Source organism: Ananas comosus, linkage group 2 (genome assembly GCF_001540865.1).
Source record: "Ananas comosus cultivar F153 linkage group 2, ASM154086v1, whole genome shotgun sequence".
In the NCBI taxonomy this organism is placed as follows: domain Eukaryota; kingdom Viridiplantae; phylum Streptophyta; class Magnoliopsida; order Poales; family Bromeliaceae; genus Ananas; species Ananas comosus.
In genome coordinates, this window is record NC_033622.1 from 15812441 (window position 1) to 15834890 (window position 22450).

At 38.7% G+C, this 22450-nt stretch overlaps 3 protein-coding genes across 4 annotated transcripts; 2 read left to right on the top strand and 1 right to left on the bottom strand.

The window, feature by feature from the left end:
• LOC109724981 (dof zinc finger protein DOF5.4-like) lies at window positions 4920-8125 on the top strand. Its single transcript, XM_020254007.1, has 2 exons — window positions 4920-7030; window positions 7576-8125. The coding sequence occupies exon 1, from the start codon at window positions 5607-5609 to the stop codon at window positions 6441-6443; it is 837 nt and encodes a 278-aa protein (XP_020109596.1). The 5' UTR covers window positions 4920-5606; the 3' UTR covers window positions 6444-7030; window positions 7576-8125.
• On the bottom strand, window positions 8436-15111 carry LOC109724970. Of its 2 annotated transcripts, none has more exons than XM_020253998.1 (6): window positions 14597-15111; window positions 14099-14149; window positions 12579-12656; window positions 11544-12301; window positions 9534-10882; window positions 8436-8926 (listed from the first exon to the last, which is right to left on the bottom strand). In XM_020253998.1, exons 3-6 carry the CDS (start codon window positions 12586-12588, stop codon window positions 8818-8820), a joined length of 2226 nt encoding a protein of 741 aa, XP_020109587.1. In that variant the 5' UTR covers window positions 12589-12656; window positions 14099-14149; window positions 14597-15111; the 3' UTR covers window positions 8436-8817. The 2 variants fall into 2 exon arrangements, with proteins under 2 accessions (XP_020109587.1, XP_020109580.1); XM_020253991.1 differs by lacking the exon at window positions 14597-15111 and adding an exon at window positions 14268-14486.
• LOC109706794 (skin secretory protein xP2-like) lies at window positions 21113-21922 on the top strand. Its single transcript, XM_020227790.1, has one exon. It carries the CDS (start codon window positions 21222-21224, stop codon window positions 21738-21740), a length of 519 nt encoding a protein of 172 aa, XP_020083379.1. The 5' UTR covers window positions 21113-21221; the 3' UTR covers window positions 21741-21922.

Sequence of the window (22450 nt, forward strand, 5' to 3'; positions counted from 1 at the left end):
AGTCTATGTCATACTGATCAATTTTACACAAGAGAGAGGCTTGTGCGCATTTTGTAAGATTATATTCAAATCGTGCTTAGAAGTACCGTCCCTATATAATATATATATATATATATATATATATATATATATATATATATATATATATATATGTAACACATGGGGCATTAAATTAAAGATCCTATTTCCACTTGTAATTTTCGCTCATTAATTCTATTAGAAAGAGAATTAACAAGTAAGCCATTATTATATATGAATTGATGACTAATTTTCACATTCGATGTATGGTTCAAATTGTGAGAGCTGTGGCTACCATTAATCGGACTAGAGATATGTAGTTATGGAGGATAGCGACGTCCACCAACAATAGCAGCTCAACAGGGATGGGATAGTGAGAGAATTGAAAGGAACGATGTGCAATCACCAACACATCATACATATAACACAAACATACATATGTGTGTATACATATTGCATACTAAACAACAACTTCACTCGTCTCTTCGCTGTTATTCGGAATGCCGACTAAAATATCGGGATTCGATATCTGTTTGTGCGTTTTGTAAAGCTCGTATCTCTACTATATCGGATAATAGATTAGGTATAGGTTCGTACGTACAAGATACGAGATCAAAAGAAAAGAAAAAAAAAAAAACTACTTTACATAGTAGAGTTGCACGGTTTGAGAGAACGATAGCAAACTACTTGCTTCGTCTATTTATTTTAAAAAAAAATGAACTCAGCTAGATATGTGAAACAACAAGATCTCGAACTTGGAACATCGATCGGGTACCAACTATCTAATCCTTAGCCAGTTGCGCTAAGTATAGTCGGTGATCCTTGCGATAGGGATTGGTGAGAGAATATGGAGGGTCCTCTTTATGAAATGGACTAGGTGGAAGTCCAACTCCTCACCTATAGAGATAGAGATGAGATTATACATAAATAACATGCGTGAGTTGGAGAATAGCAAATCACTTAGAAGGGCTAGTTTGGGAAATAGTATTATGGGAACCCACCACCAAACTCCACCATCCCATGTGCATCCACCATGGGCCATGGGCCATGTTCATTCCCCCGTGCCTTTCAAATAGCAATTCTTTGTCCTTCTTCAAAGATAGCTCCAGTCTCTCTCTCTCTCCCTCCATGTCCTCTCCCTCTCAATCCCTCGATAAATGCCGATAGTTATTTGTACTTGATCTGACGGATCGTAATGAGAAGAAAAAAATTATACACTGTAACGCCAAACTACTGGAATTTTTAGTTGTAAAGCATGAGATACACCGACCGTTCCTAAAGCAAATGACAAAGGGCTTGGTGGTTGGTATCCGAGACCCAAATTCGAATCCTAGTTGATTCACGTTTCTAGTTAAGTTTATCTCTAAATGAAATAAACGAAGCGTGGATCGTGCTACCTCTCTCTAAAAAAAAAAAAGAAAAGAAAAAAGCATGAGATAGGTGGGTGAGGGCGTGGATAGGAGTACTATACGTGAGAATTCAAAATATGTACACTATGATGTTTAGGGCGCTAACTGGCTAAAGTCATGTTTGATTAATCTCTAAAAATGTTCTTGAGAAATCAACATTGCATGCATTTGGGAGTTGGTGATCGATTTAATTTTAATTTTGAGCCTTGGTTAATTACAAATTGCAAACATAGTTACAAATTAAATACATGTGAATTCTCAGTAAGAGAAATGCAAAGCCGATCGTACTAGGCACTTGCTGAAAGTCTTAAATCTGCAGTCACCAAATTGAAGTTCTCATCGTATTAGAATATATATACACCTTTAACACATAAACAAAAAATGCGTAATCATAACGGTATTATAAAATGTAACTTAGACTTCGTTTGAGATTGTGGGGAGATTGCGTTACGTACGATCAGAAAGTACGTTAGAAAAGTATATTGTTTGTTTCCGTACATAATATCGCGTTCTGCATATCGCGATGAGTCGGTTAGGGTATATTTTCTACAGTTCTACCGGAAAACGCAGAAATATATCCCTATATACTTTTACACCAACTCTATTTTATCTAATAGCGTCACATAGGCTTCAATACTAGACTAAGTGTGCTAATGAATCAGTTTATACACATCATAGTTTGTTTATCAATTTAACATCTAATTAACGGGTCATCCTTGATATTCGACAATTTAATTTATACTTAGCAGCAGTTAGCTTACTAGCTACTTGAGCTGATCCTCGATGTGATCATAAAATAATAAAATATTGTGTTTAGTTAATAGTATCCTTGATGGGGACTCAACATTGATTCTACCGCATAAAATTTATGGCTTTTTATTTTCACAAACAATCTAACACTAAGTCAAACTCATCTAAATTTTTATAATGAGTTATAGAAAAATACTGCATGTACACACCTATTTAGACATTATAAATCTTACACCCCATATTTATATACTAAAATTTCTAAAATTTTGTATATTTTTAGTATAAAAAAATTTTGATAGCACAAATAAAAAACATGAATTGTCGGGTGAGTAAATTGTAAAATATACACATAATCTAAAGTGTACAAACAACACAGTTTTAAAAATATAATAGCAATAGGTCAGAAACCTCAATGTCACGCAACATGGTCATTATTTTTGTAGGTACATTAGATGCATCATGCATGACATCATGCACGCATGTATGATATAGCCGAACATTAAAACTTATTTGAATCGCAATTAATAGCCACCTTACTAGCCTTCTCAATTCAGGGTCATTAAAAAATATATGGAAACTATTGCTTGTAAAGCCTAGCTATTTATGTACTTAAATTATTGCAAGGCAAAAAGGGGAAATAAAAAAGGTATCTAATCTAATGCATATAATAATTTCCATGAATTCGGGATAAAAAATGTGGGGAAATTAAAGACGATGAGCTCAATTGCGGTTTCTTACACATTTTGTTTCCTATAATTTGAAAAGAAAATAGAACGAGGTAATAATTTCACCGAACATATATATCATTGTAACAAAGGAAAATCCGCATCAGTAGATAAGCTGATTCTCAATTTAAAAAGGCCAAAGAATTGAATTCTTAGCCACCGTTTGGTTGGGGGTTAAGGGGTGGAATAACCCCTTAACCCCCAATTTATACTCAAACACCACTCTTAAGGGGTGGGGTTTACTAACCCCACCCCAAATCGGATTAGTGGGGTTTACTAACCCCACTGCCCCTCCCAACTTTAACCCCGCACGCATCCCGAGCCCTCACATTTTTCTTCTTTATTTATCATTAACCCCACTCCCCCTCCCAACTTTAACCCGCACGCATCTCGAGCCCTCACATTTTTCTTCTTTATCAATCATTATCTTCTTATCCCACCTACTCCAACCAAACACTTTTTTTCACTATCCTAGACTAACTCCAGCCTCCAACCAAACACAAAAAAATTTTAACACCATTTTAACCCTGAACTTAACCCTATCCCTGGAATAGCTACTTTTTCTTAACCCCGAACCAAACGGTGGCTTAAGACTTGGATGGGGTTTCTAAAAATGGTAACAAATATATATTTGAATGAGCGAGCTAGAAGCCTAGAATTGTGTCCAAAATGATGTCAACATGAAAAACTGCATGATTGTTAGGGCTAGTTTTTGCATACAAATTAATCAGCAGATATTTTGTAGAGTAATATTGTCAGTTTCGAGTAGTACAAAGTAAAATTTATGCCAATTAATTAGCATCATTACAGCAACCACTAATGCTAAATTGACTCAAAGAAAGCGAGGCCACAAATAATTAGGCTAATTAATGCATGCTAACCTATTACTCATCTATCCATGGGCAAGGTATGGAGAAGAAAATCAAATCAAATAAACTTTCCTCCATAGCAGATTAGGTGCTGCCACGTGTGTAATGAATTTCTCACAAAAATACATAATTTTGGTACTGTGCAACATAGCTGTTCACATTTGATGCAGAAATTTTCTGCGCACCAGATTATAGAAAAATAATGCTGGCCTTCATGTTGAAGTTAAAGCAGGGCGAGTTTCCTCGGATGTCAAAACATAAATTGTTCGACAAAAGAAAAGAAGAGAAGAGAAAAGAAAAGATAAATTCTACGCATGCACTACCGATATAAAAAAAAAAAAAAGAATAGATATTATTTAAGATGAGATCTACATAACGGCAGTATAAAGACAATTGGTACCAAAATATAGCAAACTTATATATCAATACGTATTTTTAACTATGCACACAAACAGCACCAAAGTGATGTTATAAAGACAAGATCGATCGATGCCAAACAATAGAGTAATCAAACACTCGGAATTGAAAACAAATAAAATTTAGAAAAAAATTCTTTATTGATGTGGTCTTATCCATAGAATAGTGCTTCGCACTATGCAGGTCCCTTATCCTTGATCTACAACTACAATCCTTTGTTATTCTTATCGAGAAGGAATAAATGCCTTAGTAAATTGGTCGCGCATGTATAGTTCCGCAGAATATCGTTACACGGAAATAATGTATTGCACTATTCGCAGCCGAAGCAACATTGCGAGATGCATATTGTGTGGCTTACATCTCTCGTCGTCGTCGCGTCACTACCCAAGTCTCTGTGTAAGTTACCCGAGTAAGCACGGCGAAGACCGGTAGTTTTCAACTTAAACAATCTATGTGCGGCGTTCCGGTTTGTTGATTCCACCGGATCACACTATCTCAGGCTGATCAACATCAGTCGTTTTCTCTCTGATTAATCGTGAGAATAGAAAGGAAATGTAGAGACACCTCTAAAAAAAAAATATGTGTCCCCGTGGTTTTTTTGTTGCGGACTTTGTGGACCAGGTTCAGGCAATAAAAAGCGTTTTAAAGCGGTGAGAGGTTAATTTGGGGAATGGGGGGGACGAGACGTGGCAGTAGGTCCGTACGGGACGGAACCTCCCACTGCGAGCAATCATTGGGCGACCGACAAATGGGAGCGCGCGACGTGGCGCGTCCAGAACCACCCGCCTCGGGAGACGCGAGGCGCAGCGGATGGGCCGACAGGGGTGGCCCGCCCCGCCGAAGATCGACCGTCCACGTGTCGCCATCTCGCCGCCCCTCCGCCGCAGACGTACGGCTTCCGCCCTTCCTAGGCCCCGACCATTTGTTAGAACTTACGACGGGGGGAGAGATAAGGCGGGAGTCAATTTCCCAGTTCCCACTCGTCCTTTGTTACCGCAGATCGCGGACGTGTGGTCCCCAGTCCCCACCACACCCGGTGAAGAAGTGAAATTACGAAAGTACCCCACCCCTGGGGCGTTGTATTAAGCAAAGTTGCTCTCCGTCGTATTCTTCTTCTCTGTTTCCACTCCACACTGTTTGTTTAGCTAGTATTTTACCGTTGGCTGGTTGTGTAGATACAGTGGCGAAACGAGGGTATTTTTGTAAAACGAACCTCCCTAGAAGATATTTGCTCTATGGCTTGTGTGTGAGGAGGAGAGGAGGATCAGTTGCTGTGAGAGAAAGAGAAAGAGGAAGAGGAAGAAACATACCTCTCGCTTCCCGTCGGAGAAAGAGAAAGAGAAAGAGGAAGAGGAAGAAGAAGAAGAAGAAGAGAGAAAGCTTCCGAAGCTTCCGGAAGGTTGTAGAAGGTTCCGTGCATGCGGATGCAGGAGTTCGGATCCGAGGGGGGCGTGGGGCGCGTCTTCGGCGCGGCGGAGCTGCAGAGGCCGATGGGGTACCTCGCGGGGGCGGCGCCACCGCCGCCGCCGCCGCCGCAGATAAAGTGCCCGCGGTGCGAGTCGACGAACACCAAGTTCTGCTACTACAACAACTACAACCTCTCCCAGCCCCGCCACTTCTGCAAATCCTGCCGCCGCTACTGGACCAAGGGCGGCGTCCTCCGCAACGTCCCCGTCGGCGGCGGCTGCCGCAAATCCAAACGCGCTCCCTCCAAACCCTCGTCGTCCTCTCCCTCCGCCGCCGCCTCCACGGCTGCGGCGAGCGACAAGGACCTCCGACTCCCCTCCTCCTCCTCCAGATCCAGCAGCGACAGCTCCACCCTCACTGCCGCCGCGGACCACCCCTCCGGCCCAAACCCTAGCCCTAATCCCTTCGAAACCCTCCCCCAAGTCCCCAGGATCTTCCCCGAACCCTCCGGAACCTTCGCGAACATGATGACGCCGGGATCGGGGGTTCTAGATCTCGGCTTCTCCCACCCGGCGCCGGCTCCGCTCCAGTCGCAGCAGCCGAAGTCGGCCGCCGACGACGCGATCGGGGCGCAGCAGGGGTTCGCGGATCAGACGGTCGGCATGGATCTGACGCCGCCCTTCCAGGGCCGATCCAACGGCGGCGGCGGCGGCGGCGGCGGCCTCACCCTCAACGGTCTCGATTGGCCTGCTACGGTGGATCCGACCCTCTTTGATCTCTCCGGAGCCGTCGATCATTGGAATCCGAGCCACTGGGGAGACACCGACCCTTCTCTCTATCTCCCTTAATTAATTATTATCTCTCCTATCTCTTAGTTACAATAATCATCATCGAAACTTTTTTTCATATTTATTTTTATTTTCCATTTTCATCCTCCCTTTTGCGTGGTACTGACCTTCTTATTCAGCGTCTTCCAAAATTATTGAAAAAATTGGAAGAAAATGGAGGGATTTTTTTTTTCTCCTTTTTTTTTAATTAAATCAATATTCGGCTTCGCAAGTTGTTAATTACGTGTTAATATTTATATATATATATATATTGTTGACTCCTCGCCATTGTTATGACACCGTAATTAAGTAGGGTTCGGTGAATCGGCATTTAGTTTCTTAATTAATTAACTACGTAATTAATTAAGGATGGTATTGTTGTGAGATATTTTAATCCGGGGGTGGTCAAGCGTGAGAAGACGACGGTTGGCCACGTCAGCTGATGGGTCCGCGGGCCCCACACCACCGCCCCATGCGGGGCTTCCCTAAAAGGTTTATTTTTTTGTGCGGTACAGCTTCAACCCCAGCGTCTCACTCTCATACGACGTGACGAGTTTTGATTGGGCGGAGGATTATGCGGGCGGCCGTATACGATTCCGCGTGCGTAGGTATAAACAGCTCCTCAAGGCTCTAACCACTATTTTATGCAACGTCGACGTACGCTGTAGGCTTTTGAAATTATGCGATAGTTTTATGACCAAAATGTACGATGTGTGTGAACTTGGTTTTGAATTATTAGTATTTTCAAATTAGCTTGTGGTTGTGGGGTTAATTATTATTTAGTGATTTATGTGTTGCTCATAAATTTGATATCTTTTTTTCTTTTCTATAAACACCTAGCTAGTACAAGGACGTAAGTAAACCTCCACTTTGAATTGTTAATTTTAGCTGCAACGAACAGAGTTTGTTGCGCGTCATGCATGTGCGCTGCCGCATCAACAACGCTTCAAATAGTGTTGCGAGGACAAGCGCAAACAGCGATCTTATTAAAGTTGGTTATTATTATGTGCGTGTACTTTGTACGACACCGGATGTGTCACGTAACTCACAGGTTAATTGTATCTCACCAATAATGTATGATGATTTATTATTATTACTTTTTTTCTCATCCGAGAGTTTGATTTGAGAAATTCGGGTGCCGTGACTCGGGCAGCACCAAGGACTCGGCTGCGATCTGCTGCGCGCACCCCACCAGCTGCAGTTCATAGACCACATATCATGAGAGGAAGTGCGAAGCTCTGGTACCTTGGATGTGTACAGATTATTATGAGAAATAAATGTCGAGGCGTAGTGCGATCCGGTGCTGAGTCCTGGTACCTTCGGTGTGTACAGATTATAGTAGAAAACAGATTGTCGAGGTCTAGTACGGCCGGCGGTGATCAGATCTTGGTGTGCAGATTATGGACGGAAAATTGTCGAGATTCAGTACGACCGGCGGTGAAGATCAAGATCTCGTGTACAGATTATGAAAGGAAAATTGTCGAGGTCCGCTGCGACCGGTCCCGAGCTCTGGTACCTCGTGTGTCTGGTGCAGTACGATAAGAGCTCGTGATCCCTCTTGGAGGGGCTCGTAAGTTGTTCCCTGTGCTTGTAGCATCCACGCCCTTCATTTTTTCGGACATGAAAAGTTAGGATGAAACCTTGATCTTTTTTGTGCAGGAAGGTTTACAGAGACTCTGAAATCTCAAGTTTAGCTTGCTTAATTTGGTGCAATTTAGCCGACATTACTGTTTTCAGATAAAATTTGTACAGAATACATCCCATGAAATTCGCCTAATATTTGGGGCCGAGTTCATGTTGAAAAATAATTGTCATAAGATTATAGAACGAATAGCATATTCTTCTTAGACAAGTAAAACTCGATGGAGTTATATTGGATTGACACAGTTGTAAAGAAGCTGACAAAAACAAAAGTCAGATGCACGAGTGTTACTAAGACAATTTATGGCCAGATATGGTATATCTGGTAAACACATGATCTTTGAGAGAACAACATAAGTAGGCTGATGTTGCGCGGGCTACAAATATGGATAACATATATTAAGAACACAAATTATCCATGGAAATAGATAACGAAAAGCTCCATTGCAAACCCCACACTGCCTTTAAAGGTAGAAAGTTACAGCAAGGAGGAAAATGCTATATCTACAACTCTGCTTACATGAATAAAAGAAAAAAAAACCATTACCGAACCACACAAATGCTATAACCTGCTACTACAATAGAATAAACAAAGATAGAAAGGACGGGGGGATAAGAAAGGAAAAGCTGAAAAAAAGAAGAAAAGAAGAAAAGAAGAAGAGTAACTGGAAATGGTCTTTACATCAGATAGATAATTTAGATGTAAAAGAGAGAGAGAGAGAGAGAGAGAGAGAGAGAGAGACAGAGAGAACATTCAGAATTTACAGCAAAGAAGTCCCCACCCCCAGCCACGGGACTTCCTAGAATGCCTGTGCTTTGATTTCGTCATTTTCACCGGACTGCTGTTCCACTCGGTCTGTAGTCTGAACATTTACGAAACAACAAGGAGACATTCATTAATGGAAATGGGATATTAGATTGCTTGGGACCAAAAAAAAAGTCATGATTCTAGTGGGTCTCTCAGCAAAACAAATACTCAATAACATAAACCAAGTACAACCGATCGTCCCTAGAGCAAGTGACAAAAGGCTTAGTTTTTGGTACCCGAGACCCAAGTTCGAATCCTAGTTGATTCACATTTTCAGCTAAGTTTATTTCTAAATGAAATAAACGAAGCGGATAGCGTGCTACCTATCTCTCAAAAAAGCATATGACAGTACACTGCTAGTTCCCATTGTCTTTCCATAACAGCAGTTTTTATTGAATGTCAGCTTCAGTTTTCACTTTCTGATGAACTAGCAGTGTACTGTTATGGAAAGACAACTTCCTTTTACTACACAAAACAGTACACGATTTAAAGAAGAAGAAAAGCATATGCAAGCACAATGCACAACTTATACTAGCTGGCAAGGAAATCATAGATTTCATAGTTTAAGTTGATATCACAGAAACATAAAGTAGGTAGTAACAATGCAGATCAGAAGCATAAAATCAAAATTTACACAATATTCAGAAAACAGTTATACTTACATGGGAAAAGCAAAGGAACGAGTACTGGTCGTGCTACTATCTGACCGAAGAGAAATGCTACCGGAATATGGTATATGACCTGAAGATGCTGTTGGGCCTGATGAAATCATTGGACCAGGCGAGTTGAAATCCCCACGATTCTGGTAAACAAAAGTTCTAGCTGAATTTGTTCCATCATCGGTTATAGCCCCTTCGACAAAATGATCATTTGGAACAGGCCTAGGTTGCCAACTCTCTATAGCCTTTTCACCATCATTTGTGCAAATCGTCTCCCCTGCTCTTGGGTTAAAATCACATGTATCAAGTCCGTCAATCTCACAACCAGCAATGATCTTCGAATCTGCACTGTTGGTCGCAAACGGATTACTGGGCAAACCATTAGAAGAATTTTCTTTGGCACAGTCTGCTTGGCTCAATGTTTGGGCACCATAATGTACAGCTGCATTAAAGCCCTCCTCCAACATATTATTTGATATAACACCTAAACTGCCCACTTTTCCGCTGCTTCGACTGGACTCTTTCGTTTCAGATATTACACCTACAACAGTAGAAAAGTCCACAATCATGTCCTTCGAGAAACCGTTAGAAGGATTACTGGGCAAACCATCAAAAGGATTTTCTTTGGCATAGTCAGCTTGGCTCAATGTTTGGGCGCCAGAATGTACAGCTGCATTAAAGCCCTCCTCCAACATATTATTTGATATAACATCTAAACCACCCACATTTGCACTGCTTTGACTGGATTCTTTCATTTCAGATATTACACCTACAACAGTAGAATAGTCCACAGTCATGTCCTCCTTTGTGAAACCATTAGAAGGATAACTAGGAAAACCATCAAAAGGGTTTTCTTTGGCATAGTCAGCTTGGCTCAATGTTTGGGCGCCAGAATGTACAGCTGCAGTAAAGCCCTCCTCTAACACATTATTTGATATACCATCTAAACCACCCACATTTCCGCTGCTTTGACTGGACTCTTTCGTTTCGGATGTTACACCTACAACAGTAGAATAGTCCGCAATCATGTCCTTTGAGCAACCGTTAAAAAGATTACTAGGCAAACTATCAAAAGGATTTTCTTTGGCATAGTCAATTTGGCTCAACGTTTGGGTACCAGATTGTACAGCTGCATTAAAGCCCTCCTCCAACATACTATTTGATATAACATCTAAACAGCCTACATTTCCGCTGGACTCTTTCATTTCAGATATTACACCTACAATAGTAGAGTAGTCCTCAATCATGTCCTTCGAGAAACCATTAACTAGATTCTCTTTCATCCAACTGCACTCCTGGAGCTTACTAGTATCAGATGGAACTGCTTGGACAGTAGAGCACTCTAATAAATCCTGTGAGAAGAATTGAGAAGCAAAAATACACCAGCTTTTCCATTACTACAAAAACACCAAATTCAGAATTAAATATAAAAATGGAATAAGAGAACTTCAAATTTTCTTTATGTTGTAATGGAACAACATATATAGCACCTTCTGTCAATGCCCTTGTAAGTGTGGAAGTTCAACAAGCTTATAGATAAATTCTCTCCTAACCAATTTTTTCCAAAATCAATGCTCTTGACCAATTCAAGCACTCAATCAACATTTCAAGTGCAATAATCAACAGTTCTTACTTAGCAGACATTGGACAGAACTGTTATCTACGCTTAGGGACAGAATACAGATACGCTTTACCATTTAAAGCCATAAATATTACAATACCAAGGTGGTGAAACCAACTCTAATCAGATGATGCAATTTCCCCTACTTAAAACAGCACAAGTTTTGTGTTCCTCTGCCAACAACATCTGATAAAAAAAAAAAGCTTCTTTCTCTAATTTCAAATAATGTTTAGAGAAGGTGGTATATTATGAAAACTTTAAGCCTTGTAGAAAACAAGGATATATTCTGATGATTTCAACCAACCAAAAGGCCAAAAAAAAAAAAAAAAAAAAAAAAAAATCCAAAATTATTACTTCCGAAAGGAAATTAGAACTAGCTAACTCATAAGTACCTGATCAATTGCTCGTGCATCAACAGATTGCTCATGATCATTGCTGGAGATAAAACTATCTTGAAACACTTTCTGAGGTTCCTCAATACAATCTTTAGGAGGGATTAATTGTTGTGAACTGATCGGCTCATGAAATCTATCACCTACAATCTGCTCTGCCATATTCATCTGGTCTCTGACACCATATGAACTCTCAGGAAAAGGTTGCTTTTCAGTATCCTTGTCAATAACACAAATAAGGGGCTCACAGACTGTTCTTGATTTTGAATCATGTGCAATTGCTGTAGCCATTTCTTCACTCTGACCTTCTTTTACAGTCCCTACAGAGTAATAAATTCCTGAGGAAGTCTTATGTTCCACTTCATTGTCTATTAATTTCTTGTCAACCGACCGTACTAGTTCATCCACACATATGTCCTTGACAATATGAGGATCTGGCAAATGGATCTCTGTAACAGTTTTTTCAGCTGATAAGTCCTTTTTGCCTACCAGTCCATTAGTATCTGTGCAAATTGGTTGTTGTTCAATATCACTCTGAATCCTGTTATCTGAATTCCTGAGGGCAAGATATGTACGTTGTGATGTATTTGTGTGTTCGCCCAAGATTTTCTCGACTGATGATAAATGCCCATGCTTCTCGTTCCACACAACTTCTTTCTCTACTTTAAACATATCAATAGTCAAATTCTCCTCATTAGGTCTGATCACTTTTGAGGCAATCTGATCAGCAAAATTATGATTGGAGGGTTGCTCTCCATCTGCATGAAAAAAGCCATAACAGTTAATCTTGAAAGAGATGATGATCGAACTAAGATGATTATATTTGCTATATATTATTTCCAAGTTATGCACTGATCAAAAAAATAAATAAAATTATGCAAAGATGTTTCACATATATGATTATGCAAAGATGTTACATACCCTTATATATGCGAATACATATTAATTTCCTCCAGCCGGCACAGGGTGCCGGCTGCAACTATGAATTAAATATACAAACTGAATATGTAGTAGCAGGAAACAAACTCGTAGTACCTAATCTCATCGTATCTAGGGCGTAGGTCAATGCATTGTCAACTATAAATCCCTACGCAGACAAATTTGAGCTGCATCCTGCAACAAGGAATGGGAAGTCAATCTTCCAAACGAAAGTTCGCTGCAAAGGAGACAAAATTAACCAAATTCATAGCAATGTACTCTATGAACAAAAGTGCCAAACAATGTAGTCTTCACAGAATAAGTTTTGTTCACTCACAACTGATTCTATGCATTTATAACAATATAAAATACCACAAATGACAAGGCTAACAAGCAAACTTAGACCGCGGAGCAAATTAAGCTATCTAGCTTAGCAAAACTTAGACAGCAAAGAGATAAACAGAAGAAGAATTTTTAGTAGTATAATATAAAGTATGATCTGAGAGCTATAACTTGTCCAAAGTGAAATAACTTGAATGGAATAGAATGAAATATTCAGATATTGTTTTCTGACAACGAAAATCTAGACAATGTAAAAGCAAGGAAAACCAATTTCAAAATTCTGAAAAAGGGCAGAGGGTGGTGATTTGTTGGCCATTACATTATCCTTTGTCGGTAACAAGCTATGTTACCATGTAGAAATCCATTCAAGCTCACAACAAATCTTTTCCAACCCTCACTATAAATTACAACAACATGACATATGTAGGGAACAGCTGAACTAAATGCACACCCACTTTTGGAATAAATTAAGTGAGAAGCATTGTTAAGTACCAAGAATGAAAGTGACATCGAACGAAAAAGGGAAGCTAACTTGATGAAAAACCAACTACCCACATGAACTGCCACCAGAAATTTTAGAAATTCCAGCTTGAAAAAACAGAGTTGGTTGTCAAATTTATTACACTCATTTCCACCAAAAATAAAAAAGAAAAAAAGAAAAAAGCATCATCTTCAAAATACTGAGCTGATAAAGGCATTGAAGCACGTGGCTGGAAAAGGGCAGAAGTTCAGATCACATATGATCTAATCTAAACTACTGTCATCTTCTTTCTCTTTGTTTCTTCTTAAAAGTCTAAACTACTTTCATCTCAACATACAAAATGGATTAGGCCTAAAATAATGCTTGCATAATTAGCTAGAAAACACGAGAAAAGAATGAAATGATGGTTCTATTTGAGAACGAAATTATATCTATTAGAAATTAAAATAGCTGATATTCATGTTGTCTACGGTCACAATGCATAACTCTTTCTGCGTAGAAAAAACAGAGAAAAAAAAAAGAGAGTTATCTTTAATTAATCAATATAAAGAGTATGAAGGATTCAGCATATGGATCAGACCCAACTTCTCAAACCTCTATAGTATGACAGAATTAAAGAAAAAAAAAAGGATAACAAAAATGAATAAANCAAAAAAAAAAAACACCATTGGAATCTCCCACCCAAACCCCAAAACCCCTTATATCCAACACCATATCCAACCCAATTCAAATACCCAAAGAGATGAAAAATACAGCAAATAATCAAAAACTACCACAAAAAAGTATCCAAAAAAGGGCACAGGAAACAACATACCGCATCCGAATCTTCTCTCATCTCCCCCAAAGCCCGAAGCCCATTTGCCTCCTGCAGGAAACAAGATCAGAAACCGAAGTTCTGTGCCCAAAGAATCCAAACCGAAGCATACCCACATACTAAAATAACAAATAAAATACACTAAAAAAAAAAACCCAAAAATCGAGACCTTGGATCTCATAAAGATGGAGCTCAAAAGGCACCCGTGTTTGTAATTAATACATTCATGGCCAGAGTGTGTTTAAGTAGATAGATTAAAAAGCACGGTGTGTAGAGAGAGAAAGAGGAGGCGGTGGTGGTGTTTTCGTGGTGGTGGTGGTGGTGGGAATAAAGAAATAATGACCTCAACAAAGATCGGCTTTTTAGCGAGCGAGTCAAATGAGAGAGGGCATTAAATACTCATTACGCGAAGTCGCTGGGCTCTCTCTTTCTCTCACCTCCCCAACAACATGAAAAAAAAAAAAAAAAAAGTAGAGAGAGAAACACACATTAAATTACCTCCACAGAGACTTAAATTTGGTGAACGGATCCTTTTGACAAGCGCACAGAGCGACAGTGAGAGAGAGAGGTTGCTATTTGGGGTTGTGGAGGAGATGTTAGGGTTAGGGTTAGGGTTTTGGGGAAGAGGATGGTGATCTAATAATGGCCTGTTTCCTGAAACGAACGGAAAAATTAATTGGGAACAAGGGGAATTCAAAAACCAATTGAAAAACGGGGAATTATAGAAATTTTCCAAAATTTACACCGCTGTGATCTAAAAAAAATTAGAAACTGAAACCTAAAATTTTCGAGTAAGCAATCCTTTTCAAAAAATAAAAAATTAGTTTAAACAATAAAAGCAATTCGTTGTCTCTGATACTACGAATGTCATTTTATGGTACACTATCATCATCAGATCATTAATTATAAACATCACGGGGGTAGAAAAAGATCGCTTGCATTTCCGAGCACAAATCATAATATATCATATCACTACCAAAAAACAAAAAAACAAAAACAAGAAAAAGGACAAACATGTTTTTTTTTGGATCCTGAATCACCACAGGAAACAAAAAAAAAAAAAAAGTACATAAAAACAACTCCATTTTTCGTTGCCGAATTCGCGGACCGATCCAAACAACTCGCTCAAACTAATAAACAAAAAATTAGGAGTTAAATTATTAGTACTTTTATTATTATTATTATTTCCCCTAAAATGGTGGGAGAAAAATTGTAAGTGGGTTTACTAGTAGTTAGAGATCTCCTATTTGAGTGGGAATTATTATTATTATTATTATTATTTTGTGAGAGAGAATAGTGGGAGAAATAATTATGATGCGAACAAAATGAGTAGTCAACTAATTTATTTATTTATTAGGTTATGATTTTTTTTATTTTTTTTTGGACAATTATTATTTTACTGACTCTTCGATTTGACTTGCGATGCCAGCTGGCGTGTGCACGCGTGCTGTAACATGCATTCAGTTTTTATTTATTTATTTTTTTTATTTATTTTTTTTTTTTACGCTGTTTCTCTGGAAGGAACTTCCTGCAATTCTCTACATCTTACTAATATTACCGTTAAAAAATCTTTTAAAAATAATTGTTGGGTGAGAGAGATGTAAATATTTTATTACCATTTTTTTAATAAATGATATATTGATCGTCTAAGATGGAACCGACGAGGGAATTTAAATGGATCCCACCGCGTAGAAAATTTGCCTTCGAACTTGTTTGGATTTTCTTTCGAAAGTGCTGTCTCTTAGCTAAAGAAATTATTACTAGCATATTATTTACTGATCCTCTACTTCACCTCATATCTTAATTCATATCGCCTGCTTAGATGGATATATATATAGTGAAGTTATTATATTATCGGAAGTATAAAATAGTTAGTGCTTTCGATTTTTAGTTCTTAGATCAACCTCATAGATTATTTCTAATCATTGGATTGATATTATTAATCAATGGAGACCACTCAACACTAGGGGGACCGCTCAACCCTAAGACCCCGTTTGGTTGGGCGGAATAGCGGGGATAACCCAAACGGGGTGAAATTTAGCCGGGATATTTTATTCCGATCAAATCTTGCTATTCCCGGTTATTCCGGAATAGTCAGGGATTTGCTATTCCACCATTTTGGTGGAATAACACTATTCCAATGCTTAATTTCAAACTTAATTAAAATTATAAATTAAATTAAAACTAAATTATATAATATAATATGTTATATATTATAATACATTATTTTTATTATAAAATTATTAATTGTACTATATTAATACATATTATTTATATTTAAATATTATAATAAAATTTATAGTAAATTGTATTTAAATATTATAATAAATTCTTTTTATTAAATTTAAGTTTAAGTAGAATTTTAAAAAAATTTATAAATTTATTATAATAAATTATTTTTATTAATTGTTCCCACCCCTATTCTTATTTTAAAAATTTAAAAATTAAAAATTTAAATTTTTAAAATTTATAATTTATAATCTCAAAATTAAAGTTTATAATTTTAAATTTTAAATTTTAAAATTAAATTTTGATATTTTAATTTTGAAATTTAAAATTTTATATTTTATATTTTTCAAATTTAAATTTGATCTTAAATTTAAAGTTTGAAATTTAAAATTTAAAATTTTGAATTTAAAATTTGAGATTTTAAATTTCAAAATTTAAAATTTCAAAGTTAAAATTTTAAATTTAAAAATATATATTTAAAAATTTAAAAATTTAAATTTAAATATAATAAGAGGATAATATGATTATTTTTTATTTATAAAACCCACTATCTTTCTTATTCCATCTTACCTAACCAAACGCTATTTTTTTTATTCCCAGGAATAACCCAATTTTCATCCAAACGCAAAATTGATCTAATCCCCGCTTATACCTCAATTTATACCTATCCCTGGAATAGCCTTGCTTATCCTCGAACCAAACGATACCTTAGAGGGGACCGCTATCATCCCAACCGTAGAATCTTTAATCCAAGAGCTAAAAAATCGGAAGCACCAACTATTTTATACTTTCGATAATATAGTAACTCTACACTATATATATATATATATATATATATATATTATATATGAAAGAGGAATAGATGGTCTATGGTGTATGAACCACGGTCCAGGCAATAATTCTGATAATGACGATAGGAAGGGAAATGATGACGTGGAGCGCATAACTAAAAGAGCGGCCTCGTATGTTGCAGCCGTGCGGTTTTTGTCAGTTAGAGATAGAAAGAGAAGGGCTCAAAGTGTTGTTGCAGGTGAAATTATTACTCGTAGCTGTTGTATCCGTACGTCTCATGCACCGCCACCTTCTGAAACCCTCATCTGGGTGGAGGAAACACCGTTGAGCACAGTGTTTTCAGGAATTTTTGCTTCGATCAGGAACAAGGGGGCGCGCAACTCCCAATGCTGGAACCCACACGGATGGAGATGGCGCTTCATGTGTAGAGATTATGTGGCTTCTGCCTCCTCCGAAAATAGAAGACAAATGGGGCTGCTAAAGGACCTACTACTCCACCACAACCCAAGAAGTGGACCTGACTCGCTTAAATGGAGATGGACCTCACATCAAAAGTTCACTGTCAACTCTCTCTATAAATTCATCACTTATGCAGGCCAATCAGACCCGTCAACCAGCAGCTTTGGAAACTAAAAATCCCCGTTAAAATCAAAATATTCGTTTGGTTGCTACTTCACAAGAGGTTGCTCACGGCTGACAGACTGATCAATCGTGGAATCCAAGCTGAACCCTATTGCGTCTTCTGTGCATTTTCCTACGAGTGTTGCGATCACCTTTTTAGCGATTGCGTCTTCGCACGTTTTCTCCTACTCCGTCCTGCAGGGATATCCAGCGGTGTCGCGAGTGTGGACATTCGAGATCGCTGGAACTCTCTATCTCTTATTCTGGATGCCATCGCAAGAGTTAAAGGATTAACCAAGCTAGCGGCTACCTGGTGGGTTGTCTGGACCGAGCGAAACAACTTTGCCTTCTCTTCGACTCTTCCGAGCGTTGTTAGAGCCTTGGATAGAGGCTCATCCCTATCCAACTCCTGGATCTCGCTCCTGTAATCCTGTAACGTTGCCGTTTACTGTCTTCCCCCTCTCTCCCCCTGACTCCTCTTCTCGTCTTTGTTTTGTCTCCTTATTTCCTTTTATGTACCTACCTTCTGTTCTTTCTATAGGAAGCCTAAGCTGCTTCCACCTTGTACGCTTAGTTCATTGCTCTTAGTGAATGAAGCAGGTAGCGTGCTACCTTTTTCTCAAAAAAAAATTGTATTGCTGCGGACCCCCACAAAAATATTATACTATCTAAAATATTATAATTAAATTAGTCTTTAGGCTCTGCTCGCGATAGCGAAAAGATTGTATTACATACGATAAAATAATATGATAAAAAATACTCTATACACTGAATTATAGTTATTTATGCTTTCGTTCCAATTTTATATTATCTTAGTAGCATTAAATTAGCGTAAACAACAAGTGACTTTTTAATAATTTCGCTTGTTTATATGATGAATATTGGATGAATCATATTATGTTATGCAGTATAGAAAGCTTGTAACTAATTCTAGTACTATATTTACCTAAAATAAATTATGATCGATTAATCTTAACGGTATATGTTGTTTTCGGTTAAGGAAAAAAAAAGGTGGAGCAACAACGGATAGCAGGTGGACAAAATTAGTGAGGAGAATAGGCACCCCACCGAATAAACAGGTGGGTGCAGGTTAAGAACCTTCTTTTATAGAAACTATACTATATGCTAAGACTTTGAAATAATAATAATATATAATAGAGTGAGCTGGTATTCTTCTGAAAGCACGGGACCTTCTATACTTTCAAGTCGTTTTCGATATTGGAACTTTCGAATGGACGATCGGCTCCATTAAACTTGATCTAGAGTATTTGAAGTATCTAGAAAATAAATTTTATGATTTTTCGATATCATTTGCCTAGCGATCGAAGGGGCTCAAAATCAATAATTTTAATGGCCGCGGTTAACCGTTTGCAAGTTTAACGGTGTAGAAATATTCAAATCACGTGAAATTTTGATAGAAAACTTTTTATACTATATAAACAAGATCAATATTTTTTATCTAAAATTTTAATGTCATATCATCATATTTTGCAAGATTTTTATTTTCAACCGTTGATTTTGAGCCACTTCGATCACTAGGCAAATGATATCGAAAAATTCCATAAAATTTATTTTCTTGAGATACCATAAGGAATACTCTAAATCAAGTCTGAAGAGCTGATCGTCAATTCGAAAGTCCCAATTTATCAAAAATAATTTAGGAGAACGAAAGTGCCCGACTTCCAGAGTATACAGGGCCGCCTCTATATACATCATCTAGTAGTATATATGACCTCAGTTTGGCGACAGGTAGCGGCGAGCGGGCGGCGGTGGGGACAAGCGGGAACGAGCGCGGGGCGCGGGCAGGCGCCGTTTCTGGGCGGGCCAGCGGGCGCCGTGTCGGTCGAGCGACTTGAGCAGCGGGCGCGGTGGGCGAGCGGGCGCGCCGCGGGGCGCCGCGTTGGCGCGGTAGAGGATAGGAAACGAAGAGGCGGGGCGCGCGTGGCGGTGCCGAGTTGGTGCGGGCGGCGAGCACCGGGCAGCGGCGCGCAGGGGAGGACGCCGCGTGCGCGAGTGAGAGGAGCGGCGAGGAGGAGAGGGTGGGGCCCAGCCGACGCGGACAGGAAGGGATAGCGAGGGATTTTTTTTTTTTTTTGTCTCTTCTTTTTTGTCTCTTTATTAATTTTTTGTCTTTAATTTTTTATATATTTTGTTGTCTTAATATATTGATTTAAATAAAAATGTTATAAAATTTTAATTCAATCAAAATTTTTATTTCATTTTTATAAAAATATAAATATATAAAATAATTTTTAAATTAGTTAAATTATTTGTATTAAATATAAATATTTTAAGCTGAATAAAAAGAAGATTATTAAAATATATAAAAAAAGCGAAGGAAATTTAAAAATTGAAACACTAAAAAAATAAAAGAAATAAAAATAAAAGGCATAGCATAGATAAAAGAAGAATAGAGGCAAAAATGTAAGAACAATAAATTATTTTTTCTAAAAATTATATATAATTATACTAATAATTATAATATATATAATTATAAATATAATTATATATAATTTCTTATTTGTATGATTTTTACCTTTATTTTTTTTAATCTTTCTTATAATTTATTTTTATATTTTTATTACAGCAATAGTTGTTTATTTTTTAGTTATTTTTTTATATAATTTTTTCACTCTTTTTTTATTATTATTTATTTTATTTATATATTTATTTTTACGGAATCAGCCCGTCGCAACGCGCGGGTCCTTCACTGGTACAACAATAATAATAACACAAGATGTAGAATTCTTGTGAACCAACATGTTCAATGCACATGTGATAGGCTCTTTTCTTTTTTCCGTATGATGGGTACTGTGCATTCAACCAGTTCTAAGGATATGAAAATCATTAATCGAGCACACACTCCCAGAAATGATATCTCACTCACATTCGTACTCGCATTACATGTACCGCATTTATATATTTACTCATTTATTAGTCCGCGGGTCCGCGAGTGCATTTATTCGGTCGAATAAAATAATGCGAAGTAAAATTGTGAAGAGGATCATTGATTGCTTATGTTGTATAATATTGTTTCGCAGTGTCCATTTGACTCTGGATCAATTTGGGCTCGATCTGGGCTTCAATTATGGCCCAATTGTGAAAATAAAATACACTAGCTTTTGAAATTAGCAAAATGAGGAGATAATAAAGTTCAAAACAAAGAGGTTTATGAAGTGACTTGAATATAATATCAAATTGTCCATCCAACGGCCCATAGTCATGTAAACAAACCGCACCGACCGTTGGCGCCGCTCGGTGCGGTGCGCCACGAACCACAAACACACCCTCGCTTTTCCCGCCTTTCAAACCCCGCAACATTCGCGCCATTTCCGACTATATAGACTCCACTCCTCGCCCTTCTTTCAATCGCCCCAACCAAAAATAAATCAATCAAATAAAAATAAAACCAAACCCCATTATCGTTACCATCCTCTGCTTCATCTCCTCCCACCCTTTTTATTCCTACCAATCGAGGAAGATGCATCGCGCCGTCGCCCTCGTCTTCCTCCTCCTCGCCGCCGCCGTCTCCGCCCAATCCCCCGCGGCCTCCCCGAAGCCGTCCCACGCGCCGTCCAAATCGCCCGCCAAGGCGCCCGCCGCCGCCGCCACCCCCGCCCCCGCCAAAGCCCCCGCCGCAGCGGCTCCGGCTAAGCACGCGCCTGCCACGGCCCCTGCCACAGCCCCTGCCACGGCCCCCGCCTCGGCGGAGGCTCCTGCATCCGAAAAGGCGCCCGCCGCCGCTCCCTCCGACGCCGCCTCCTCCTCGCCTGCGGTGTCTCCTGCTCCCGGGTCCGAGTCGAGCGACATCCCCAGCGACGGGCCCGCCGCCGACGGACCGGAGCTGGCCAGCCCCCCCAGCCCAACTGAGGGGTTGACGGCCGACGCTCCCGCGGTGTCCCCCGGCCCGGACGCGAGCGACAAGGGCGCGGCGACGAGAGTCGGGGCCGCCTTCGGTGGCGTCGTGGCCGCGGCTTTGGTGGCCGTCGCCGCTTTTTAAATCCAACGGCGCTTGGCTTGAAATTGTGAATCATTTGGTGAATCAAAAATTAATTTTCCATCCACGGGAGGGACGCGGCCGCGTTTTCCTTTGTTTGGATTGAGACATCTTTTGATTTGATCTGTAATTTGGATGGGGTCACCTGATTAATGAGATCATTTTCTTTGCATGTTTGCCTCTTATTATTATTATTATTATTATTATTATTATTGTTATTATTATAATTTTGTACAAATTATTAAGTTTCTGTAGATCACATTTATTAAACTATATGCGGAATTTTCACTTACAAGTTTACCGACCAAAATATTAGATTAAACTGTACGTCGAATGCAGATGGATAATTCAAATAAAAGGAAAAGTCTTGTGACGCTCGCAGTGGTCCGATGGCTCTTATGGTTGGCGAGAAATAACAGAATGTTTCAGATTGAAAAACAATATAGTTATCGCACCCTAAGCGAAATCTGTAAATTAAAACAGCTTTGAAAAGATCACTGTAAATAAAGTCAATTGAAAGTAGTTGAAGGTAGTTGATATATTACAATTCACAACCTATAGATTTTATTTTTATTTTTGGANGGGGGGGGGGAGGGCATACTACATTCTTTTTTAAAAAATATATTAGATTAAAAATGCAAGAAATACGAGGGTATTTTGAGGCGGGGCATACTACATTCTTTTTAAAAAAATATATTAGATTAAAAATGCAA